The 26,941-nt window shown below is 40.1% G+C and overlaps 1 protein-coding gene across 1 annotated transcript in view; it reads right to left on the reverse strand.

The window, feature by feature from the left end:
• Positions 1–26,941, reverse strand: part of CSMD1 (CUB and Sushi multiple domains 1) — a 1,321,894-nt gene that overhangs the window by 205,511 nt on the left and 1,089,442 nt on the right. Inside the window, exons 31-32 of the mRNA XM_054971211.1 lie at positions 26,687–26,881; positions 11,301–11,417 (exon numbers count right to left, since the gene is read on the reverse strand). Coding sequence (XP_054827186.1) covers positions 11,301–11,417; positions 26,687–26,881 — 312 coding nt within the window. The remainder of the gene's footprint in view (positions 1–11,300; positions 11,418–26,686; positions 26,882–26,941) is intronic.

A 26,941-nucleotide genomic window follows, 5' to 3' on the forward strand; every position in this document is an offset into this window, starting at 1 on the left:
CTTGGTGATTCTCCATATACTGATTTTTAGCATATGCTTTGCATGGCATGACAATAAATATATATATAGAATTAGAATTCTGAATTATTACTATATTGGAAGTGTGAGGCTAATAAAGCTAATCTCATTCATATTTTTTTAGAGTTGTCCACAGGTTTTGGCCTATGATTACTGAGGAGATTCATATGACAGGTTATTTATTGACGTCTTATTTTAAAGAAATGTATGTTACTTGAGATGGAAAATGGCAGAACTACATGGGCTGGGGGTGGGGGGGAGAAGCCTAGGTAGGCCAGAGGCCTGCAGGGGCTGGGTCTCACCCTGCTTCAGCCCTCCCAACTGATAGACAACAGGCCCCAAATGTAAATAAGAAGCCTCTGCCAAACCAGTGAGCCTGGCGCTGGGCCCTGGCTCTCATCCTGGAGACTGAAGATAGCAACCAGGAGAATAGCACAGCTTTTCCAACACAGCAGCTGCTGCTGCCTATTCCTGAGGGCCTTCAGTAAAACTGGCCTCAGAGGAGCTCAGCTGAGAGAGCTTGAAGTGCGCTCTGCTCAGACCAAGCAACAAAGACAATTGTGTGTTGGGGAGGGGGGCGGTGAAAGCTTATATACCTTTGGCTCCGCCCACCCAGCAAAGCCCCCAGGTGCCTGGGAAAAGCCCAGCTGCCTTTCCTTCTTCCAGGGCTGCAAACGCGGCCCCCATCCATGCGGCAGTGCTGCCGGCCAGGAGGCCCAAATTCTAAAGAAATGGATGTTACTTGAGATGGAAAATGGCAGGACAAGATTCAGAAAGGATTTTCATACTAACAGTGGATAAACTTTGCATAGTGGCAAAGTGGAAAAAATCAAATCTGCCAACAATAGAAGAACTGTATCTGAGATTATGAAAAGTTGTTTCAATGATAAAACTGAAATACAATACAATGCCTAATAGCTAAAACAATAAAACTTCTGATAGATTCATGGAAAAATTGTCTATGTTCATTATGTACTGGAATGATAAAGTCTTGTATAATGTTGTACCTTATGTTCATTTGGGCAAAATATAATCAGTTGAGATTATTGGCTGTTATGGCATAGCTCTGGTATATATATAATTAGATGGAATTACTGACATTTTTCTCTTTGATAACTGTAATTTGGTATCAATATGTTTTCTATTGGTATTTTATAAGTAGATTTGTGTTTTTTTGAAAACCCCCCAGCATATTTAAGTTCTCCAGGCAAGGAATCTGTGTCAGCACTTCTGAGTTTCTGCGGTCAATTTTTAATTGTTATGGAGAGAAACTTTTATACTTGTTATCCCTGTTGGGACATGTTAGAGAAGTTTAAGGCTGCAGTACCATGCACACTGGTTGGAAGTTAGTCTCATTTAAATGGATAGAGGATTTACTTCAGAGCAAGTTAGGATTCGACTTTAAAGCTGCAACCCTATTCATGCTAACTGTCAAGGACTCGCGACTTGAGAGAAAACCAAACAAGAATTTCCTATATGGGAATGTATCATCTACATTAATTGAACAGATGCAGAGCCACATACTGCTGGAGCAACAATGTCAGACCACAGAGCAGAAGGTCTTGGTCCATTTTTCTTTCTCCCAGACAAATTTTGCTGTTGTCTCAGTCAGAATACTGTATGAGCCAATCCTGGCAAAGCAAAGAATCAGGTGATCTTTTCTGTGATCTTTCATCAACATTTTGTTGCCGTGAACAGGAGGCAATTCGAAGAAGCTGGTGGATGACACAACCATTAATGTAGTTGATTTGCATAATTATAAAACTATTTGCATAAAATGCAAATTAGACTTCCCAGATTTGGGGGACTTGAACATGGCAATCCTAATCAGGTTTTATTGATGTAGATTTCAGCACACTCTGAAAATGCTGCAAAACCGGAACACACAGAAAGATGAAAAATGGATTATGGAACCCATTCTAGCTTCAATCTGTTCAGTTTGGCTGAATGGGATGCTCCCATTCAACAAGTCTGCAGAATGGAAAGACTTGCCTTTAATTATATGTGACTGATGCCTGAAACTAACTCTTAAAAAAATATCTATAGCCTATACTATATCCATAGAAAATTGTGACATCCTTTTGGATAGTGGCAAAATACACTGTAGTATAAAAGAGAACGTGAAATCTGAGTTTTAAAAAGTAACTTTGTCTATTTTTCTCCCTTTCTAAAATTATTTTGAAAATACTCACATATTTCTAGAAACAATTGAAAATAAATCTTCAGTTTAATAGAAATGTAATCTTACTATTTAATTGAGTAAGCGTATTTCAGACAACTCATATTATACCCTAATGCGCCACCAGTGGGTGCTGCCATGAAGGGAAGCCTAGACAAGGTACCATGTCCCTCCAGAAAAAGTGCCATGGTGGGAAGCCCAGGCCGGGAGCAGGAAGGGAGCAGGTGGCAATGCCCGCCTCCCGCCTTCAACCAGCGGATATTAGGAATGGAGAAGGTGACAATGCCCACCCCCCGCCTTCACCCAGTTGGTATTAGGAGCGGAGCAGTTGGCAATGCCCACCCCCGCCTTAACCCAGATGGCATTAGGAGCAGAGCAGGTGGCAATGCCAACACCCACCTTAACCCAGTTGCTATTAGGAATGGAGCAGGTAGCAATGCCCACCCCTCGCCTTAACCCAGTTCGTATTAGGAGCAGACCAGGTGACAATGCCCACCCCTGGCCTTCACCCAGCTGGCATTAGTACCGGAGCAGGTGGCAATGCCCACCCCCGGCCTTAACCCAGCAGGTATTAGGAGCGGAGCAGGTGGCAATGCCCACCCCCTGCCTTAACCCAGCTGGTATTAGGAGCGGAGCAGGTGGCAATGCCCACCCCCGCCTTAACCCACTGGTATTAGGAGCCTTGCAGGTGGCAATGCCCACCTCCCACCTTAACCCAGTTGGTATTAGGAGCGAAGCAGGTGGCACTGTCCTTCTTCCCTTCACCCAGCTGAGATAAGGAGCAGAAAAGGTGGTAATGCATGCCCTCTTCAACCTACGGTCCTCATCATTTTTATTACAGTACCAAGACCAATATACAAAAATTATGTTACCAAACCACTTATCAATAAAAAGAAAAATCATCAGTTATTTAAGAACTTTTAAAATACATTTCACGCCGTTTAAAAATTAATGTACAGAATCTGGTTACTTGCCATGTGATCATGTGGTTTTTATCAGCCAGCAGAGCTTTTCTTTATTTGTAGTTATAAGACTGGGAATCCTGTCTAATAGTGGAGTAATAATTTTTAAACAAACCTCTCCATAGAATGGGCAACTGAAAAACATGTGCTCTGCAGACTCCACCTCTCCCAAAGGGCATAGACATAGCCTTTCTGCATAGGGGATTTGGTTGTACCTACCCTCAACAACCGCTGATGGAAAAGCAGAGCACCTGGCCAAAGAAAATGCCCTTCTGAAATTATTTAGTTCCACAGAGGCCAGATACTTGGCTGACTTGAGAGTACCTTTATCATTTATCAGCACCCCCATTTTAGATGCACTAGAGATGTCAGATTCGCGCTCTATGTCTTCTATTCTTTGTTTAATTAACCCTTTGGCTCATTCAGCCCCCTGAGTTAGGAGCACCTGAGGAGAGAAACCTATTTTTGTAATATACTTATACACCGCCTTAAGCCAGCTGGATTTAAATTCGTCATGGAGAATCAGAGGGAGCAAACCTTGAGGATAGAAAAAAGCTTTCAGCCACATATGCATGGACTGGATACCCACCCTAGCTTCAAACCTCAGGTTTCCAGACTCCAGCCGAATCCAGGCGTTTGATACACCCTTGGGAACTTGTAGCATAGCTCTCAAAAATTTGGACTGTGCTCTTTCTTGCAGATTGAAACAAGAGGAGGGAGGACCTAAAAATGTTCCATATAGCATCAGCGCTAAAGATTTGGTCTTATACAGCTTTAACGCTGCTGGAACAAAATAGCTGCCCTGGGTACGAAAATTTTTTAATATGGCATTTGCCAATCTTTCCCCTTGTCAGCGACATACTGGCTGTGCTTAACCCTTGAGCCATTTGCTTGTACAATTGTTCCCAAGTATTTAAAGCTATCTACTTGTTCAATCTGATGGCCATTGATAGCCCAATATCTTTGTTTTGATCTACTCCCGAATGCTATGATTTTGATCTTCTGATCATTGATATCCAGGAGCTCAGTTTTGCAAAACAGCCATTTTTCCAAGGGCTCTCCTTAAGTCAACTGGGGTTCTAAATAAGAGCACTGCATCATCAGCATACAGTAACACAGATGCATGCTGGTTTGCGAGTTTAGGGGGGTGAAGATCTGGAGTACTGAGCCAGCCAACCATATTATTGATGTAGAAACTAAATAAGACTGGGGCTAGCAGGCAACCCTGCCTAACACTTCTTAGGGTTCTAATGGAGTCAGTGAGGTGACCAAGTCTACTACATCTCACTCTTAGGAAGGTATGTTCATGCAAGGCCCGCAATAAGAACAGAAGTCTTTTGTCTATATTGGCACATAGGAGCTTATTCCAAAGCCAAGGTCTAGATATTGAATCAAACGCTGCCTTAAGGTCAACAAAAGCAGCGTATAATGAAATTGTTCCCCTGGCCGAGTATTTTTCAATAAGATGCTGTAAAGTCAGACAGTGGTCAAGCATGGACCTGCCTGACCTAAAGCCTGCCTGTTCATCAGCCAGTATCTTTTCTTGTTCTAACCAATCCTGGATTTTTTCTAACAGATGACCTGCATAAAGCTTGCATATTTAACAGGTTGATTGGTCTGTAATTGGAGGGATCCATACCCTTCTTATATAGTGGAACCACTATGGCTATACCCCAAGACTTGGGGATACGGCCTGTATTATCAATATATGTAAAAAGGGGAGCTAGAGAGGAGGCCCACCAGACTTTATTCTTTTTCAGAAGTTCTGGTGGAATGCCATCAATGCCTGGAGCTTTAGCGATCTTCAATCTGCTAATGAGGGATTCAATCTCTCCAGTTTTTACAGGAGACCATTTTGGAGCATCATCTAATGATACTCCCAGAGAGGGGTAGACATTATGGTCATCATACATTTAGCTATAGTAGGTGACCCATCTGTCCGTGGGAATGCATGCAGTTATGGGGGACTTAACTCCCGATATTCTACTGGACACCAACTTCCAGAAGAGAGATGGATTTTTACCTTTGCCTGCATTTATGAGTTCGCCCCACCATTCCCTAGTGTACTCTTTCTTCCTCTGCTTTATCAAGAGTTTGTATTCCTTTTTCTGTCGCAACAGTTGAAAAAGGGTGTCTTTTTTTGCTTCCTCCTCAGCAGTCTGGTATTGATGGTATGGCCTATGCAGTGCGGTCTTAGCTGCCACACACCTTTGATTAAACCAAGGTTTAGAAAGATTAAAAGGTTTAACACTCTCCTTGGAAGGAAGATGGAATAGAAAAGGATACAGATTCTGTATAAAATTTTCATACACATCTACTGGGTCTAACACTGTGGGTGAGCTCCCTGATGATTGGCAATGATTCAATAAGTTTCCTGAGTTCAAAAGTTCTTTTAAACACTGTGCTAACTTGGGGGACCATCTCACACGACAGCCAAACCTTTCGGTGGTTCAACCTACCAGAATAAGCCACTGAGTAGGACGCAATGCCCCCCCTTTCTTCACACTGCTGCAGTCAGGAGCCAAGCATGCAGCAATACCTCCCCCCCCCACCTCAACCTGCCAGAATCAGGAGCAGAGCAGGTGGCAATGCCCATACTTCTTTCACCCTTCTTGGATCAGGAGCAGATGGCAATGCCCACCACCCATCTTCACCTGTCAGGATCAGGCTTGAAGCAGGCAGCAATGCCTGCCCCCCTTCACACAGACATAGTCAGGCGCAGAACAGGAAGCAATGCCCCCCTTTAAGTGGCATGTATCATGCATGGAGCAGGTAGCAAAGCCCACCACCCCTTCACATGGCTGAGGTCAGGCAGATCAGGTGTGGAGCAGATGACAATGCCCCTCTCCTCCTTCACCAGCTGGAATCAGTGACAGAGGAGGAGCGAATGTCTGTCCGCCCACCCTCCCCTTTCTAGAGCCCATTGTATTTTTTTTTACCCACAACGGGCTTTGTTGCTAGTTAAGTATAATTTTCTTATTGCTATTAAATTGTGAGCTTAGCCACATTTCCCAGGATAGTGTCGAGACTGAAAGTAACACTTTGATGAAATGAAATTACATGTCTTCTTGACCACAAGGTGAAGCAAAAACATTTTATAACACAGGCTTTAGTATCATAAATATCTCTCATGTATAAAACTTCAACAGGCTTTTATTGTAATTGCTGTCTTGAGACTCTAATAATTCTGAATGCTCAGTGATGATTTCTTATTTAAATGCTTCAGTGCTCCAGTTTTTTTCTCATGTCTCTTTTATCACCTCTTCATCAAGGAAGGAAGAAAAACAGAGTAACAGTAATCTGCAGGGAATGATAATGTGACAGATACTTCCTTTCATACTTTATTCCCAGGCTAAAGTCACCAAAAACTGACTCACAGGCAAAGAGCACTGTAGTTTCCCATGATGTATAGTGGAGTTAGGGAATTAAGATAATGTATCATTTAAATTTATTATCTGATCTAATTTAGTTAATTCCCTCCATGATGATATTGCATTTTCCTACTGCAAAATTTTATTTACTCAGTCTGGGAAGGGGAGTATTATGACACAATACAAAAAAAATCTTATTTCCAAATTGGCACCATAATTATTAATTTCTGACATTTCAATCAGGTGGCTTTTTTACACACAATTTTTTCCAGAAAGAGAAGAATTCTTTGAATACATCACAGCCCTTTTTTCATTCTGGATGGGTAAAAGCATAAAGAATGCATACTTAAAGTACTTTTTGGAGTTTCACATGTTATTAGCTTTCCAAAAATGCATTATTTATATCTTTCTTTTCTCCTCAGTTGGGTCTCAAAGCCACTTTGTTCTCCCTTCCTCACAGCAATCTTGTGAGATAGGTCAAATTAAGAGTATGTGACTGGCCCAAAGTCACCCAGTAAGCTTCCATGGCAGAAGTGGGGATTTGAAAGTGGGTCTTCCCAGATCCAAGTCCAAGAGTCCATCCACTATGGCATGCAAGCACTCAAAGAACGCTCTGTCTTTAACTATGGATACAAGATGAAGCAATATACATTTACTTGCTTCTAGGTGCTTTTGGTAATTGTCATTGCAATGACTTGGTTGGTATTTTATTGTGCTGGTTTTAAAATTTATCTTCTGCTGTGCCTATTTTTGAGTGCATTATGGTTATTAAAGCATCTTTCAGTCCCCTTTTGTTGAGGGAAAAGGCAAGGCATTTGTGAATGTGGAGTCGTTTCAGAGATGAAAGTTCCAGTGTCAGTGATAATGTGCCAAGGAAAAGCAAGGCAAATTAGATATCTGTGAGAACTACTGTAACAGACTACCAGATTCAGCTTCTAATGCTGACGTAAAAGGGGGGAGGGTCCATTTTGACCATGACAAAAGTTATGATGGGGATGATGGAATTGTTATCAGAGTGGCTATTTAGTGTCAGAGAAGCAGAGCCAATTAAGGAAAAAGAAGTGTGTTATTTAGGAACTAGTATTACTGCATATAAAGAGAGAGATGGGTAAGCAACTTAATTATATGGTGCCCAGAAAGAAGAGAGAACAAACAGCTGAGAAGAAGCAAGGAAGCCTGAGAATTGCATTCTGGAGACTAACAAGGAAATGACATATATCAGAGGAAAGACAATAGTGACCCACATCCCCATCTGCCTAGTTTTCCCATATGTAGCCCCTGTACAAATTTCTTCTCTTGCATTCTAGACATTGCTTATTCCAACAGGGTTATGCATGGTCAAAAGGCATGTAGGACAGGCCTATAAAAAGGAGGGGAACTGGGTGAGATGCAGGGGGAAAGCAGGCTGGATCTAACCCACTGTTTCTAGAGAGAAAGTAAATAAGATAATTACTCCAAACCACTTTCCTTTTGATACTAATTTACTTTCTTTTTGGTAAAAAATTACCAGCTGTGGAATGCTAGAACTCTTTCAGCAACTAGCCGAGTATTTACGAATACATACTTGAATGTACATTGGAATGTACATCCAGTGTTCTTCTTATTCCATTTCGTAGTGAGTTGTTATTTTCACTGATCATTTTACTATAAAGTCACAGACTATTTAGATTACATGAGAAAATGTATGAAGGTGGGGTTTGATTTTTTTTTTGTCCCAAGTACCTCATTTAAAAAAAATTAACCTGGCTTACTATTCTGTTATTCACATATTCTGTTTAGACAAAACCTTTACAGTTAGTTTGGGCTTTCACAATCTTGAATAATTGGATATGATCTTTAATCCTGGTTGTGTCACTGTTCACCTCTGAACACATATCATTTATGAATGTTACATTGTTCTGAATCCCAATATAAATGCTTGAAGGTATCCCATTGCTTATTCCCATTGCTGGTGAGAATTGTCTGCTTAACTCTACTATCTACTGCTTGTTTTTTTTTTCTTCAAAACCAGTTACTGAGTCATAAGAATATCCATCCTGTTGTTTTATGGCTGCTAAGATTACTTAGAGATCTTGCCCAAAACTTTTTGGACATACATATTGGATTACCCCTGTTTACATATATATTTATAGGCTGAAATAATTCTACTAAGTTGGAGAGGCACGGCTTCTTTAGTAGAATCCATGCCGGTTTGTTCTCAGCAAGGGATTTTTTATTATTCTGTATGCTTAACAAGTCTGCTTTTAATAATGTTTTCCACCAATTTAACTAATGAGCCTGTAATTTCCTGTTTCCTTTGGATTCTTTTTTAAAAAATTGGTATTATATTGGCTGCCTTCCAGCCTTCTGGAAAAGAAGCATATTTTTGTTAGAAGGTCAATAGTCTGACATTGGAGTACTTTCTTCTGTGTATGCCATCTAGATCCAAAGACTAGTTTACTCCTTTTCATCTTTATCTGACATAGTTTTTCAAATGTCTTCCTCATAAGGAGTGACATAAATGTGAGTGCTGTTCATTACATCCAGTTGTATGAGAATCCAAATACACATCCTTTGCCTTCATTGGGATGTACATAGGGGTTTTTTTGTGACGGTACTCACCGGTATGAGTACTGGCACCTGATCCTCATCCCCCCCCCCTTAGCCAGAGAAAGAAAGAGGGAACCCTAAGGAAGAGCCTAGTGAGTATCTGCAAAGGGAGGAGGGAATTAATGGAAATTCGTGCAACCTTGTAAATGAGTACCAATACTTAAAAAAACAACAACCAAAGGTTACTTCTACATGTGACAATTCTCCATGAACAGCTACTTGTCATGATAACTAAACGAAACCACCTTTTCCAGCAACAATATGTCTCTGAATACCAGTTGCTGATGATGCTATTGCCTCCATGTCCTGCTTCTGTAATTGTTTTTGGAAACAGAATGTAGAATGAGTTGGACATTTGGTCTGATGCTACAGGACTTTGCTTATGCTTTTACAAGTGGCAACAAATATCACCTGTTGCTTCTTTTTATTCCTCTGGAGCTCAATATATTCCAACTGCAATTAGACTCTTCAATGCCAAGGTAGCCACACAGTTTATATGGGGTGGGTATTTAGATTTATAAAATAAGGGAGTCCTTTGATTCAATTCTTCTTAAATTCCTACATTTCATCTCTGTAATTCTGAATTGTGTAGTGGAGGTGGCCCTCCGAGCCAAACTGGGACAATCAACTCTTGAAGCTTGGGCTTGGATAGACTTTTTCTCTTTAAGTTAAAATCATGCACTTAAACATCCAAGAGGGCTACCTCAGCTTGACAGAGGGGGCTCTAATCCCATTGAGATAAATTTGTAGAGCAACAACTTCAGCTCCTTAATTTTTTCTTGAACTCCGTCCATTCAATCACCAGACAGGAAGCTGTGAGCATGACTGAGAACTGTTTATTTTGGTATGATTATAACAGCATGATTTGTAGACCATAGTGTCTTTGCTCTACTCAATTTGTTGGTATTCTTCCATCTGGTTAGCTTCCTGTCTGTTGTTCATATTTGACTGTACCTTGGTATAGGTGTGCCTTTATGCTGGCATGCCTAAATGCCTTACCATCTAGAGTTTTGCAAGAGAGCTATCATAGGGTACCATATTCTGACAGAGTATGTGACTGTGGTGTAGATACTGTGGACATACTATATCATGTGACCTTTGAATTCAGCTATTTTTCTGTTTAAAAATGATGTTAAGAAGCAGTATGAGGTAGAGAGAGAGATGTTTTTACAAGCATGATCTTGTATGAAGCATGGTATGGTTGAGTCAAGGACCACAATATACTCGAGACAAAACATGAGCTACCACTTACAGCCATTAATTATTTCAAACATTTGGTGGCATGAGAGAAGATAAACGATCTGTTATTTCCATGAGTCATCAGTTATGCATACCATTCTCATCAGTTATGTGTTTTTTTGGAAAAATACACAGAATGAGATTCAAAGAACTATTTGGGTGTGTATAGTGGGATTTTTTTTTTCTTTTGGACAGCAACTCCCCACTCCGAGTCCCACCCCATCACACATAGCTTTTGAAAGTCAATTGAGATTCGAAAAAGGTTTGCCATGCAGCCACGAAGGTTACACTTTCAGAAACCCTGGGCACATGGAACTACTTACCTTTGGATTCTAGGCATAGATTTTATGGTTGAATGATTGCTACTGGAGGATGATTGATATAAGAACAGCACTGCTGGGTTAAACCAAATGGACCATCTGGTCCAGCATCTTGTCCCACACAGTGGTCAACCAATTACTCTGGAGAGCGTGTCAAAGAGGCTGAAGCCTTCCCCAGATTTTGCCTCCTGGCACTAGTATTCAGAGGTTTACTGCCTCCATATGTGGAGGTTCCCTTTAATCTCCTTGGCTAGTATCCATGAACCTATCCTCCATGAATCTGTCTAATCTCCTTTTAAAGTCATCTTTGCCTGTGGCCATCACTACATCTTCTGGCAGCAATTTCCACATTTTAATCACTTGTTGAGTAAAAACTAATTTCTTTAATTAATTAATTATATTAAAGTGTCCGTAATGTTCTTCGATAAAAAGTGTCCAGTGTTCTTAGATAAAGAAAACGTAGTGAAACTTTATCAGAAAGTATAAATTTGGTAAATATTCAGCACAGGAAACTTACCTATGTTCATTTATGCTACTGGTTTTGTCCAGCAACTTCTATACAGAGGATAAAATCAAATTAAAATAATTAGTGAGTCTCACATATCAGGGGAAAAAAACATACCAAATTCCTTAGGCACAGTGATCGAATAATGACACGTTTGCCCAGCAGTGTAATTATGAGGGTAGTTTGGTGATAAAACCACACCATCTGATCCGATATACTGGCCTCCACAGGGAGCTGTGGGGGGAGAAGAAAAAAACAAATATACATTTAATAATGGGACAGGTAGTGTTTTAAAAGCCACTGAAAAATTTACTGGAATTTTATTAATCATTCTCATTGTTTTATATGAATTGTACTATGCTGTTTTACTTTTGTTGGTAGTGCCCTTGGGCAAGATATCTTGGAGAAACAGGATAGAAATATTCTTAATAAATAAATAATTAAATAAGTTCAAGTATGTTCCCAGCACAATGTAAGCAACATAGCACTTTTTAAAAGTTTGATTTATTTCATTAGGAGAGATTAAAGGCCCTGAACAACCCTCCTCTTCTCCTTCTGCTAATGAGATGGTATAATTGTTTGCCTACCTTGTCCTCCCTCACTGCCCAATATTGAAAAGAAATCATTTGTTTTTTGACTGAAGGCTCTTGCCCTTTAAACTGAACTAGATTCTTTCCCCAAGTGCATACTTCATAACCATTTGTGTGCCCCCTCCACATCTGTAGCACATAAACTAGCAGCAACACCTTTTATCACAGAAGTGAGAGGCAGTGGGTTAATTTCATTATGTCTTGCTGGGCTATTTTAGTGTGTATTTGGGCTGAATTGAAAAGCGGCCCACATTTACACTGGCACATCTCTCCTTGATCACACACAATGACACATGAATTACATGAATTATTTATTTTTACAACTCTTAAGTTAATTTTTCTGCTGCACCAACCAGTAATTAATAAAACAATGTCCATCTGGCCAAAGACACAGCAATATAAAACAGCAGTTGAAGATTTTAGTTAATTACAGTAAATAGTTCAGAGGTCCAGAAATACCTTCCTGAATAATAAAAGTCTTCACTTAGTACTAAAGTGGCACAGTGGAAACGATCAAGTGATTTATCAGAAAGCTCTAAAATATAGGCCCCAGTAGAATAAACGGGTATGGATCAGGAGTTCCCCTCTTACTGAAGCGGGACAGAGAGGTATTCTATTAGATACTCTAAAGAGCAAGGACTAAAAGTAAGCACCAGAACTACCAGTTGAACCATTAATCTTCTTGGTAATATGTGCAGTTCAGCTAAAGCAAATGAACATGTTCACCGCAGCTTATCTCCAGTTTTAAAAAGAGCTGCAAGTCTTTTAAGCCATGCCTTCTGAACCATTTTCAAAAGCAGTCTACATAAGGCATATTACAATAATCTTTACATGAAGTTACTGCAGTTTGAATGACTGAGGCATGATATGAGATGGAGGTGACAAATTACTTACTACAGGGCCATTTCCAGACGGCTTACCTGCCTCCGGAACGTCGCACCATGTTGTGGGGAAAACGGGAAATATCACGTTTTCTCACGCAACTTTTGTGCGACATCGCGCAATGTTGCGCAAAACTCGCGCGAGAAAACGCAATATTTCCCGTTTTCCCTGCAACATGGCGCGACGTTCCAGAGGCAGGTAAGCCGTCTGGAAACGGCCCAGGTCAAAAAGAAAAACTCTTGATCACTATTGCTACCCGTCACGTAGTAGACCAAATATAGGAGAACCTTCATACTGAATACTTGGCATCCTGCATAATTCTGCATCAGTTTCCTGGAATTCAGTTTCTGGATCTTGGTCCGTTGTGTGCACCTAACAACTAGATTCTTTTTGTCCAGAAAAATTTGAAGTGAATGCCCAGTATTTTAACTTCCTACAGTGAAAACGACATATTCTCTGCTTCCAGAAGATAATCCTAAAATAGTATTGTATCCAGCTGACATTCCACTGATGGAAATCAGTGTACAGATTCCCAATTCCCTCTCTCACTTCAGCCCCTGCTCCCCATGGGTTTTACCCAAGGGTTCTCTACAGCAGCTTTTAAAAGGTCATGTGGGCAAGGTAAAGACAGGGACTGCAGGCAGAAGGCTTGTAGAATCAAACACGTATTAATGGGTTTCTAGAAATTAAATTCATCAGAACCATAAAAACAATGGTTCTATGCAGGATCTTGCAAACTTAATTCAATTTAAAGTTGATCAGTACATGCATTTATCTAACAAGTCTGAGTAATGCAATAGTCCTGCACAGCAGAGTACCTTTTAATCTTTGATGAGGGAACAGGTTGGAATAGTCTAATAGTCAATGAAATGGCATGTCAATTATTCAAGAGGGCGTTCAGATAGGAGGGCTATACAGTAAAGAAGTGTCTCAAAGAGATTCATGAGTAAAGGGATAGGAACTATAGACTTGATTACTATGTACTGTCTGTTGCTGTAAGTATGATCCTACTTGGTAGTTTCTATGTTGTTTAATATGTCAGTCTTAGAATTGCTTATGATCTGTTTCAACATTTCTTAAACTGTATTGAATCTCAGTTGGTTTTAAATCTTTGCAAATTTGCATTTATATATCCTATTACATTGTTTATTGAACTGTCTTCGAAAATGACTGTATTGACACACTGTGTAATCCACTTTGGGTCTCTGTGAGAAAGGTGGGCTATAAATATTGTAAATAAAAATAACATAAATAAATTAGTTAACAACTATGAGTGTAGCAATGGGTAATGACTCTGTGCATTAGCAAGCTAGTCAGCACTTAAAATTAAACCTGTTATCCCAGGAAATAGTGTTTCTTTCCACCAAATGAGCCTCTCTCCCGGTCTCCTCTATGTCTGTAGGGGGTATTGACCATCTAGCCCCCATATATGAGCGTCCATGCATTGTTAAGCCACACCTCCACCTCCGTCAGATGTTATATGCTTTTTATACGGTAAGCAGGTGTTTTATTAGAAAGCTGTGTTAATTTATTGTGATTTTATCTTGTATATTTTATCTTCTGTTGTGACTCACCCTGAGCCCGTTTGCGGGGAGGGTGAGATATAAATAACAACAACAACAATCATAATAATAATAAAGTTTTGAAATTTTAAAATGATTGCATAAAGATAAATATATTGTCTCTTAAATGAATAGCAGACAACATGCACAAATGCTAGCATCAACAATAACACTGAAACCTATGGAAGTTCATTCAGAAAATCCTATCCTCATGAAAACTGCATATCCCCCCTTTTGTAGAAAAAAGTACTGACTCTTTTAGATGGTACACAAATACTTGTGAAAATGAAACAAATCCCTCATTTGGAACTCAAAAATCATGATTTTCATTATATATATAATTTTCATTATATATATTCTTATTGGAAGAACAGATTCTAACATGCAACAAAACCTCCTAAATGCAACAAAATATTCATGGTATTATATGCATAGCTTAATTATTCAACTAAATGTCTGTATTTTATAGAAGTACACTAAGATAATTGCTCATTATTGCTCATTGCTCATATCACCCATGACTTCCAGCAATATTAGAAACCATGTAGCATTTTCCACAAAAATAAATGAAGAACAATGAAGACAGATTCTCAAAGACAAACGAACAGTGGGGAGGAGGCAGAAGTGTAAGAGGATACTTAAGTCAAGGGTGAAAAATGTTTAAATGATGAACATCCATATGCACTGCTCCGTTAAGCCAATTATTTCTACTATTCCAATTATTACTAATTATTATGAGTTGACTACCACTACTCCATTCCACAAAGGCTGCATCCATATGGAGTTTGTTCTCCATCTTGGCTTCCAAACTGCCACACTGAAAGGAGGGGGGAGAGATGTATTCATGCAACATTGTCATCTAACTGTCAGTTTGGTGTAGTGGTTAAGAGTGCAGGACTCTAATCTGGAGAACCAAGTTTGATTCCCCACTCCTCCACTTGAAGCCAGCTGGGTGACCTTGGGCTAGACACAGCTCTTTGGAGATCGCTCAGCCCCACCCACCTCACCCACCTCACAGGATGTTTTGTTGTGAGGATAATAATAACATACTTTGTAAACTGCTCTGAGTGGGCATTAAGTTGTCCTGAAAGACGGTATATAAATCGAATGTTGTTGTTGTTATCATTATTACTAATCATAGGAATAAATTGACAGCTTTTAAAGTTAAAGATATACATAAACATGGCTCTTTCCAATTCTTTTCATTTTTGTGGGATGGTCAAAAATATAATGCCTATTTTCTTTAGCAAATTTCCTATTCTCAGTTGTTTCTTTTACAGTACTGAGTCTCAGTAAGAAAGGATGACTATACATAAATACATTTTCTACACAAAAGAAACTGAATTCTCATATTGAACCAGAGTTGTCAATAAATTCAGAAACATCCCTATTCACACACATGCAAACATACACTGGGATTAGAGATGGGCACGAACAGAAAAAAAATGAACATGATGTTCGTTGTTTGTTGCCATCCACAAACAGGGACTCACGAACAACCACGAACATGGCTCTGTTCACAAACATGTTCCTGGTTGGCTGTTTGTGTGGGGCAGCAGGCTCTCCTCCAGCCATCATCCAAGTCAAGATCCCTTCTGCACCACTCCCAGAAACCTGACCTGAGCAGGCAGCAGGAAAGGTACCAATAATAAATAATAGCTTGGCCCCAGAGCCTGGCAGCAGCCCTGGAATTTGAAGGGGTAGATCCCTATCCCACCACACACAAAGAAAATTCAAGCTCCAATGCACTCTCTCTATCAAAATGCCAACAGCAAATCTCTCACTCTCTATTGTCTGCAAACTAAGCCAGAGCTGGGAGCCCCCTCCCCCTGCTCTTTGCTCCCTTGCAACAAATTTGGAGCTCCACACTTGAAAGGAAGACCTGCCTATCAAGCTAAATTGGGCTTAGATTGGGGTTTCCAGGGCAACAGCAGGAGTTCAGACAGAGTTCAGACAATCCCTGCCTAAACTGCCAAGGGGATTGATTGCAGGTGCCAGACTGTCTGGCTTGACGAACAGCAACAAACGAGGCTTGCAACGACCACCTGTTCATTTAGAATGGAGCCTCACAAACAGCTTGTTCGCGAACAGCAGATTGGACTGTTTGTGGGGGGGGCGTTGTTCGTATTGCTGTCCGTGCCCATCTCTAATTAGGATGCCCCAGGGATCTCTTTGGACATCATTGATATTTACTTATTAATAAATAATCAGGAGATTGGAGTAAGGGATGAGTAACGAAACAGCCAAGTTTTCAAGTGGCTCTCAATTATTCAGTGTGGTACAATCCCACACATCCTGTGAAGTGCTTGAAAAGTGTCTCTTGAAAACATGGATGACTGGGCAATAGAATGACAGACGAGATTCAATGTAAGTACGAAGTGATGCACAGCAAATAGACCTATACACATTGATGGGGTCTAAATTGGCTGTCACTACTCAGAAAAGAGATCTTGGGGTCACAGTCAAAAGCTTGTTGCAAACATTCACCTAGCATGTTGTGTCAGTGAAAAGGAAAATTTAGGATTATTAGGTAGGAGAGGGAGGCTGAAAATAAAACAGCAAAGATCACAATATTGTATAAACAGAAGTTGTACCCACTATGAGTGCAGTTGTAGTCACCCCATCTCAAGTTTTTGTAAAACTGAAAAAAGGTTCAAAAACAAGCAATCAAAATTATCAGGGCTTAGACAGCCTTCCCTAAAAAGAAAGTCTGATGATATTTTTACAAGAGAAAGAAGATAACATGAGGAAAAACAATGTTCTCTCAAAATGAGGTCACCTAATGAAACTGATTAGCAGTTAGTTTAAGGCAAACAACCAGAAGAATTTATAACTCATTTATACATGTAGCAATGGCCTCTAGTTTTGGTAGTTCTGAACAAATGTTAAACCATTGCAGATTCTATCACTGACTGTTCATTGTAATATACTTCTATCAAGAATGTGCCTTATCCAAGAGAAGTTCCGGCACGGAGGTCAAGGACCAAACACTCAAGACTGGGAGTGAGCCTCTCTTCCAGGGTAATAGTTAACTGCCACCAGCCTCTCTAACTAACCCTCAGTTATGAGACAGAAAGGCATCTCAAAGCCCTGCTGAGTATTAAACAAGAAGACAGCCCTGCAAGGTAGGACACCTACAGCCTGAGTTCCTAAACAATTGTCTGAGTAGCGGTAGCCACATAGGCCAAAGTTCCGGATTACAACTGAATCCTTCAAATTCCCAGAGAACACACAAGCATATAATCAAAGAAGTTTATTAACAGAAGTGCAAAAAGGTACAGGCATAGAAAAGTGCAAAAGAAAACAGCGAAAGGTTGCTTGTCTATCCTTGCCTCCCAGCTAGATGTTACTTTTCAAGCTAAAGCAAAGAACTCGAAAGGTTCCAAATTCTCAAGGACCAGAGAAAAAGATTCTGGGCTGGCACCAGTCCTGGTGTGCATATGTTATCTTTCAGGCTAAAGCAAACCCGAAAGTTTCCAAAGTCTCAAGGTCCAGAGAACTTTGAGCTAGCACCAATCTTGCTGGGCATTTCTGGGCTGGCACCACTCCTGCTGGGCATTTCCAAAGCACAAAAGCAGGTAGCAGCAGATATCCTTCAGCAACCACACACAGTCAAGGGCAGGAAAGGTTGCAAGCAAATGACATAAATTCAGTTCTTTTTCATAGCCCATCATCAAAAACCTTTGCAACTTTTCCTCAAAACTGTCAACCACAGCACATTACTGACCTCCCTGGATAGGCTATTCCACAAAGAGTAGGGCACAACCTAGGCTGTGCACGGACAGAGAAGGATCAATCACTTGTTGAGCAGGGGGAACAGGAGGCAAGGACTGATTAGTACACAAGATCACATTGAGAGAGATATCCTTTAGATATGGAGGTGCCAGGTTATTAATTTGAATTTCAGTTTAAGCACTTTAAATTGAGCCTGAAAACAGGTAACCACCGGGATTGTTTGAAAGTTGCTGTAATATACTCGTATCAGCTTATTCCATCTGCTGGCAGACAGCCACATTTTGTACTAGTCTGGCAGCTGTTGACAGAATGTAGCACCAACAGTATCTTCAATCTGATCTAGTACTGAAATCTTTATGCAGAATAATGTTTTAGAGAAGAACCTTTCTCCCATTACTTGTTATTAATCCTTTAATTTTTGATAACAGTGTACCATATGACACGGAACACAGAAGAGATTTAAGTAGTGGTGTGCTCCTTGTCATGCATTTTCACAGGAACTGCATATTGTAAACCAAAGTAGAATAGACAGTTTTGATGTACGAGTTCTGAAATTCTGGAACCATTATTATGCACTGTATGCACAACTGGCTTAATTCTCAGTTTAATAGGTAAAGGTAAATGTAGTCCCCTGTGCAAACACCGAGTCATTACTGACCCATGGGGGGACGTTGCATCATGACGTTTTCTGGGCAGACTTTTTGTTACAGGATGATTGCCATTGTCTTCCCCTGTCATCTACACTTTACCCCCAGGAAACTGGGTACTCATTTTACCAACCTCGGAAGGGTGGAAGGCTGAGTCAACCTTAAGCCGGCTACCTGAATCTGGCTTCCGCCCAGATCGAACTCAGGTCATGAGCAGAGCATGAGCTGCAGTACTGCAGGTTACCACTCTGTGCCACAGGGCTCTTTCATATTTAAATGCTGCTCATAATTCATCTTTCAAAAACACCAGTCTAATGGTACTGTGAATCACTGTTGCATAAATTGGCTTAATAGTACAATGGTGAATTGCCACTTTATTTTCCTCACTGACCTGCAAAAACAATGTGCAAAACCACTGCTTGCTTTGAATATTTATCCATGAAAGCAAATATGATTCCTTTCTTCTTCTTCTTCTTCTTCTTCTTCTTCTTCTTCTTCTTCTTCTTCTTCTTCTTCTTCTAATTTTCTCTTTGAAAAGAGAAAATTCTTCTTCTAATTTTCCTTTGAAGGTTATGCTTTTTCATAAGCTTTCCCATCTGATCAGTAATTCCTTTGATATATGGCAAAACATTTTGAAAAAACATTGGAACATTTTGAAAAAAACAGCTCTAGAATCAGCACCCCACAAACCTAGTGTATGGTTTCGGTTTGTGGATGATACATTTATCATTTGGAGCCATGGGGAGGAAGAATTGATGGGGTTTTTGAATCATCTCAACAACATCCACCTGAACATACAATTCACAATGGAGAAAGAAATCGAGGGAAAACTCCCATTCCTGGATACCTTGGTCATCCACAAAGCAAACTTTCAGTTAGGTCACAAGGTCTACAGGAAACCAACTCACACTGATCGGTACTTACACAAAAACTCCAATCACCACCCCCGACAGAAAAGAGGCATAATGAAAACATTAGTGGATCGTGCAAGACGGATATGTGAGCCGCACTTTCTCAATGAGGAAATTAATCATCTAAACCACGCACTTCAGGCAAATGGCTACTCCAGAAATGAAATCCGAAGAGCAATCAAACCCAGGATGAATCAAACAACCAAAGAAAAACAGTCTCCTACAGGAAAAGTGTTTTTGCCATATATCAAAGGAATTACTGATCAGATGGGAAAGCTTATGAAAAAGCATAACCTTCAAGCAGTATTCAGACCCACCCGAAAAATACAACAGATGCTACGATCAGCAAAAGACAGTAGAGACCCCCTCACCTCTGCAGGAGTATACCGTATACCCTGCAGCTGTGGACAAGTGTACATCGGGACCACAAAGCGTAGCATCCAGACAAGAATAAAAGAACATGAAAGACACTGCAGACTTGGACAACCTGAAAAATCAGCAGTGGCTGAACATAGCCTAACTCAAACAGGGCACAGTATCTTATTCCAGGACACCAAAATACTGGACAACACTTCCAACTACTTTGTCAGACTGCACAGGGAAGCCATTGAAATTCACAAGCGTAAGCAAAACTTCAACAGGAAAGAAGAAACCTTAAGAATGAACAGAGCATGGTTTCCAGTTCTGAAAAACACCAGGCTAACAAAACACTCTACACCCGACAATAGCCCTGCAGAGAAGATTAGCACATCAAGCACCAATCCATATGCAAAAAAACCTCCTCAGGATACAGTGAAGCCTCCCGCCATTAGCATTCCACACCCTGGGAAACTCTTACAGGATGACTCAGCTCAACCCCACCCCTCCTGAGTAGATATAAATGACCTGCCAACATCTTTTCCACACTGTGACACTGAGAGATCTCTGTCTTTTGGTGCTACACCTCTGAAGATGCCAGCCACAGCTGCTGGCGAAATGTCAGGAACTACAATGCCAAGACCACGGCAATACAGCCCGGAAAACCCACAACAACCATTACCAATATCTGCTTATAAACATGACGTTCAAAACACTGATTTTAAAACCAAAACCATGTATGTGACAAGGACATATGTATCTGTTTCTCACACAGATTTAAATAACATTTTTGTCACTATTTTTCTGACTGCTGTGTCTAGAAAACTGCTATGAGGGCAGTTTAACTACAGAGATAATAAATATAAGCATATTTTCAATCTCACATGTTCACCAATACAATGGTGTTTATTTGGCTACTTCTGTATAGCAACATTATGGGGGGGGCTATACACATTTTATTTTTGCTTATAATTTGTTCAAAACACAAATAGAATTGACAACAACAAGATGAGATATATCTATTATTTGGCAAAGGTTAGATTTTCTCCTACAACCCAGGCTTTTTCAAGTAAGCGGCTTTGGAGTCATTCACTGCCTTGAGTTCTAAATGATTTCAAGTTAAACTCTTGAGTAAAACTGCTGTACCGTGTGCTGTTCCTTACTCCCCCACACAATCCGTCAAGATGGCTTTGCACATGACCCTGGAAGAAGAAACTGAGGAGGTAGCTGGGACTTCATAGCCTGCATAGACAGTATCTACATCGGGTGGTTTGGGAGTTGGAACCTCCAGGGGACAAGGCAGTCTACCTTTTATTTGCAAAGAAATCAGGGGAGACATGGTATGTTTGCAGATACACACACCGGTCATGCGTCATCATTCAACTATTCCTTACATCACAGTAGGGGTATGTAAATCAGTATTGATATACCCAGATAATGACTAAGAGCGGAACTACAAGTGACAAAAGGCACAGATCGGACACTTGTCAGCTTCCCTCAAGTTTTGATGGGAAATGTAGGCAGCTTGGCGGAATGTTGGACAAGTGACAGTTGAAAAGTCCATTGGACAGCAGTCAGAGAGCCAAGCTGCAAGACTAGGATGCCTACATTTCCCATCAAAACTTGAGGGAAGCTGACAAGTGTCCAATCTGTGCCTTTTGTCACTTGTAGTTCCGCTCTATATCAGCAGTAACTGGGTATACTGAATCAAATTAGAGAATCCTGAATAAAACTGGGATACCAAATACATTAATGCCAGATAAAACCAAATATGTTTGATTTTATCTGTCAAATGCAGGTCAGCCAGTTTAAAGCTGGCTGGTTGCTTTTCCACGCTGTTCTTGTTACTTTGTTTCAGCCAGAAACACACTGGCTGCTTCTCCAAGCTGTTTTTTGTTATGTTGTTTCAGGAAGAGTGAGTGAGTGAGTGAGTGAGTGAGTGAGTGAGTGAGTGAGTGAGTGAGTGAGTGAGTGAGTGAGTGAGTGAGTGAGTGAGTGAGTGAGTGAGTGAGTGAGTGAGTGGCCAATGGATGTACGTTGTGGAGATAATTTTTTTCTGGTTGTGTTAAAGACAAGAATTGCTTGCTTTGCAGCTTTATAATGTTTCTTTATATATTATTACGAGTTGTTCTTGAGAGGGGGGGAGTTGGTTAAGCAGTTGCTTGCTTGCTTGCTGTTTATTTACTTGTTATAGTGTCATTTGCTTCAGTTTGGATTTAGTGGGATTTTTTGGTTTGACATTAGTTCCATTGCTTCAGCTCTGGTGGGATTTTCTGGCTGGTTCCCTTGTGTCAGTTTCATTATGTACTATGTACACTAAGATTTAATCTAAATGGGAGAAATAAATGTCATAGACCTGCTAGATCTGTTTTGCCTTGTCTCTGGTTTGATGTCATCTCCCTTGCTTTAGTTTCATACTTCTGGGTTTTGACGGTTTAGCTTACATTGGGAGTTGGGCTTACACTCAGACTGGCTTTTGGCCAGGGGACAATTGCCCATTTACTTAAGGTTTCTTTGCTCTGGCAAGGTTTGGAACGTTTTCCCTCATAGGAAACAATGGAGAGTGGCTGAGGGCACCAGGAGTCCATAGAATTGGACCCCTGGGTCCAATCTTCCTGAAACTTAGCGGCGGGGGGTGGGGAGTCTTATTGAACAGGAAAGATTAGATTCCCTGTAAATTTGGTGGAGTTTGTTTGAAAAATGCCCACCCTGATAGTTCCCCCCCCCCAAGCCAGGGAATAATGGCTGAATAGATTAGGGATTCCTTAATTAAACAAAATCTGAACACAGAATCTGACCCAGATATCAGCAATACCAAATATTTCTGGTATTCCTGATATATGGATCTGGATTATATCTTTTTTTTTGTTGCACACCTCTATATCAGAGCATGAAGATTAATCTGGCAAATTTAGATAGATATTTTATAGGAATTTAACGGGCCTCATGTTCACTCTGTTATCAACAGGGAACTTCATTTGATTTGAAGGTTCATTCCATTTGATCACCCATTTGGATATGCAAAGTCTAATTTTCTCTTCCAGAGTAAAAGAGGGGCCCCAGGTGCCAGAGTAATGGCACCTAGGTCCCATGGGATCACCATGGATGGGCGCACCACTACGACCGTAATGTTATGGTTAGAGGTCTCAAAGTGAAATGCCTCAAACACCCTTGTGCAGTTATTGAGACTTTTTGTCACCATTATTATTGGAATAGTTGTAAATCAAAAGTCTCCAAGTCTTCCCAACTTTCCTGTCACATACTAGATACAGGGACACATACCAATCATGATTCATGACCCAGATTAAGTTAAGGGATCCAACTGGCATTGAGCCACGCACAAGTCATCCATATAAATTAGCCACATTTACATGGAGAATCATCCAAAAGATATACTATATAGGCAACTCAAAGTTTTTTCCACTGGAAGCTTTTCCATTGGAATTCCCCCACCCCACCCGGAAGCTCCCGTTAGAAGTTTTCCCCTTGGGGAGAGTTTTTTCTTTTCCTCTTGACTTTCCTCCTAGACTTGTTTTCCATTCTCTGCAAAGCTTTGCCTCATGATTTTTGCATCTTTTCCAAGACCCACTGGCTAGGTCTCTAAGTTTTGTTCTCCCCTCCATCTCTTTCAGCATCCATTGCACTTTTAGATTCATTTTCCCTTTTCTTTTCTTCCTTTTCTCTCAACTTCAGAATTCTCTCTCTGCATTCCATTTATTCTCTGCTGTAAGCTTCCATGTTATTTTTAATCACTTTTTAAATAGTACTGTATGCTTGAATATCTCTCTTATGTGTTTTCATCTCTTTCAAAGTTTCCAGGACTACTTTCCTATCCAGCAGCCGTGATGCTAAACTTTCCTTGCTGTTATCATCACCATAGCTGGAATTACCCCACTAAAGAATAACAGGTACATACAACTCCATCATCTCACATTTATATATTTAGACACAAATCCACAGCACATTACTCAATAACTACCTAGCCTCAATCATTAAGTATATGGTGTAAACAAACTTGTTGTTTTTCACTGAATGTGTCCAAATCAATGTCCCATTCTTTGCTTGTATTTTCATTATGTTTTCCCTACTCTTTGCTTTAGTAACAGTGCCTTTGATGTTGCACATGCCACCCAAGTCTTGTGTTAGATTTCAGAGGCTGATATCTACCTAGTAAATGGGAAACTGTACTGTTGACTTTCACTGTTGTTGTTCAGTGCTAGTGATAGTTTGGGTTGTGCTTATTGCTTTCATTATCATTCCTTTATTGTCTTGCAAACATTTTCCTACTTTAGATTGAAGAGTTGTCAATGTGGTTTCTTTGATGTAGGCCAGGTGATACTGATTTCCCATAGTATGGAGAGTTACTGAAGAGAGTCATTGGATCAGTCTCTTTGTTGTAAGTGAAATAGCAAAGAGTCCAGTAGCACCTTTAAGACTAACAACTTTATTGTAGCATAAGCTTTCGAGAGCCACAGCTATCTTTGTCAGATGCAAGGCTCTTGAAAGCTTATGCTACAATAGAGTTGGTTAGTCTTAAAGGTGCTACTGGACTCTTTACTACTCTGTGGTTGACCACTGAAATCCCAGTTCATCTATTTTGCTACTGCAGACTAACCCGGCTAACTTCTCTGGATCTGTTGTGAGTAGTGTTTTCCCCCACAACCAGGAATAGTCTCTACCCAGTGTACCATGATATACAGAGAAACAAACCTCCTGCTCGGTCTACTCGGTAGTGTTGTTTTGTGTTTGCACTTTGGATGTTCTCAGAGGGATGCCTGTAGAGTCCAAGGGACAAACTAGAGTAGCAATTCAGGTAACAGGAGCCAGGAATAGTACAATAGTAACAACATTTAAACTAAAAAGCTTGCTCTCCTTGGATATTTCTTTGGACCACCCACCATCCCGACAAAGCAAGATAAATGTTCCTGTCTTGTATTAGAGAACTAAGTAGGATTTTCTCTTCTTTGATTAGAATGGCTCGTGGCAGGAGTTTTATACTTACACCATACTGCATGTCAAACAAACACCACTGCTGATAGTGTTTTGGGTCTATTGTCTTTAAAGGTTCTCCAGGATGGTCATTTAAAACTGTATCAGGGGAGTCTGAGAAGAACAATGAGGTGCCAATTTGATTGTGAAGGGGGTGGGAACCGTGGGATATTCTTAGACCAGTAGCTCATAGCGAGGGTTTTCTGGAACAGGAACTCCTTTGGGGGAAATTGCAATTCCCGGATCCAGAGTTCAGTGGCAAGGGGGAAACGTTCACTATTTTGAAATGCTTATTACAGATCTTTTTTTGGTAAGCATTAATGAAGCTGAGGCCCTTTACTCTTTCACTACTTGTAGAGTTCTCTTCATTGAATACGCAAATAGCAATTCAACCTGCTACACCAACAATTCTATTTAATACGTTGCAATTGTGTACTTGTGCTCCTTATTCTACAACAAGGCTTCTTTCTTAAAAAAATATCTGATTTCTAAGCGTTCATTACATAACGATGAATCAAAAACCTTCAAGTAAATGTTGGCTCACACAATTTAAATCAGCTGAGCAGTGAAAAAGACATTTTTGAACAGCATTGTTATTTAAGCTAAAGTATTCATACCATCACCTCCTTTTCATCATCACATTATTATTTTTTATTACTATTAATATGAGAATCACATCAGCTCTAAAAAGAAAGCTGATTCAGCAACAATGAAAAGATTTTTATGAGTATGACATTGTGTGTAAGAACAGAGACGAGATTAGAAAATAGAGAAGAAAGTGTGGAAAGACATTCTCTATTCTCCATGGTCTATTACTTAAGATATTGTGGTACTGTTTTTCTTAAGGTCAAAACTTTTTTTAAGAATAATTTTTATAAGCGTAAACATAAAAACCCCTTGTAATTCACAGTGAAATCCTAAGCAGAGTTACACCAGTCTAAGCCCATTGAAATCAATGGACTTAGACTGTAGTAATTCTGCTTAGGATTTCACTGTCAGTTTTGCCAAAATTCAACAAAGGTGCAGCAATCTGTCCAAAAATGATAACAATCGGGATCCAGTCCACAGTTTTCATGTGTGAAAAGATATTTCCATTTGTGCAAAGGGAGGGGAAAAACTCTTCCAATTTCCTCTTTCCACTCAGACCCCCATGCTGCATCCCATGCTATTCCTGAGGGTTACCCCAACTTTCAGGTGGAGCTTTTCAAAGGATAAGGTGAGCTGCAGCAAAGATTCATTACAGGAGAAGAGTGTTGTTCACAATTGTTTTGATATATCACAATGCCAAGGGGTAATGTCTCAAGAAGAGAAATGGTTATTAAACATTCAGAGAGATCCCAGCCTCCTGACTTCTCTGCAAAATGATAACACTGCATGTCACATTATGGGATTTGCTAGTGACAGACAAAAGCCACATGACACTCTGATAACTGTATTCTAATATTGATTAGGCTCTAGAATTTTTCTGCCTGGAGAGGACAATCCTGGAACTAAACAGTTACAAAAGCACAGTTGGGGAATTAAAAAAAAGAGATAGTAAAAACATTCTTTCTTCTGAACTATATTGCCACATTCTACTAGAGCATGTTTTCTTGTAAGATCAAAAAGCGGCTTCCTTCATTTAGAAAGTGGTAGAAATTGACACTGCTCTGCAATTATTATTAAAATACTGCACTCAGCATACATAAAATTCTTAAGATTAAACAATCGGTGGAATTATTTTACATAATAGTCACCTTTTCTCTTTGTTTTTGTTAAAAAGGACAGTAAAGGGAGCGGCCTGTTTTGTGTCACAGTTAAGGAAAAGAGATGTTCAGATTCAATACGTACCATGACAAGATGGTAAAACTCTGTTCCATGCAGGTTTTCCATCAACACCAATCACACAGGTGATAGTGGAAGGATCGATAATCTTGTAGCCAGAATCACACTGGTAAGTGATACTTGATCCAAGTTTAAAATCTGCTCCAATCCTAGTTCCATTCATTATATTGCCCGGGTCAAAACAAGCTTCTCGGGGTTTTTCTAATTAAAAAAGAAACAGAGAGAAATAAGACACTACTGATTCAAATCCGTAAGCACTTG

The sequence above is a fragment of the Eublepharis macularius genome, chromosome 1, assembly GCF_028583425.1.
Source record: "Eublepharis macularius isolate TG4126 chromosome 1, MPM_Emac_v1.0, whole genome shotgun sequence".
NCBI classification, from domain to species: Eukaryota; Metazoa; Chordata; class Lepidosauria; order Squamata; family Eublepharidae; genus Eublepharis; species Eublepharis macularius.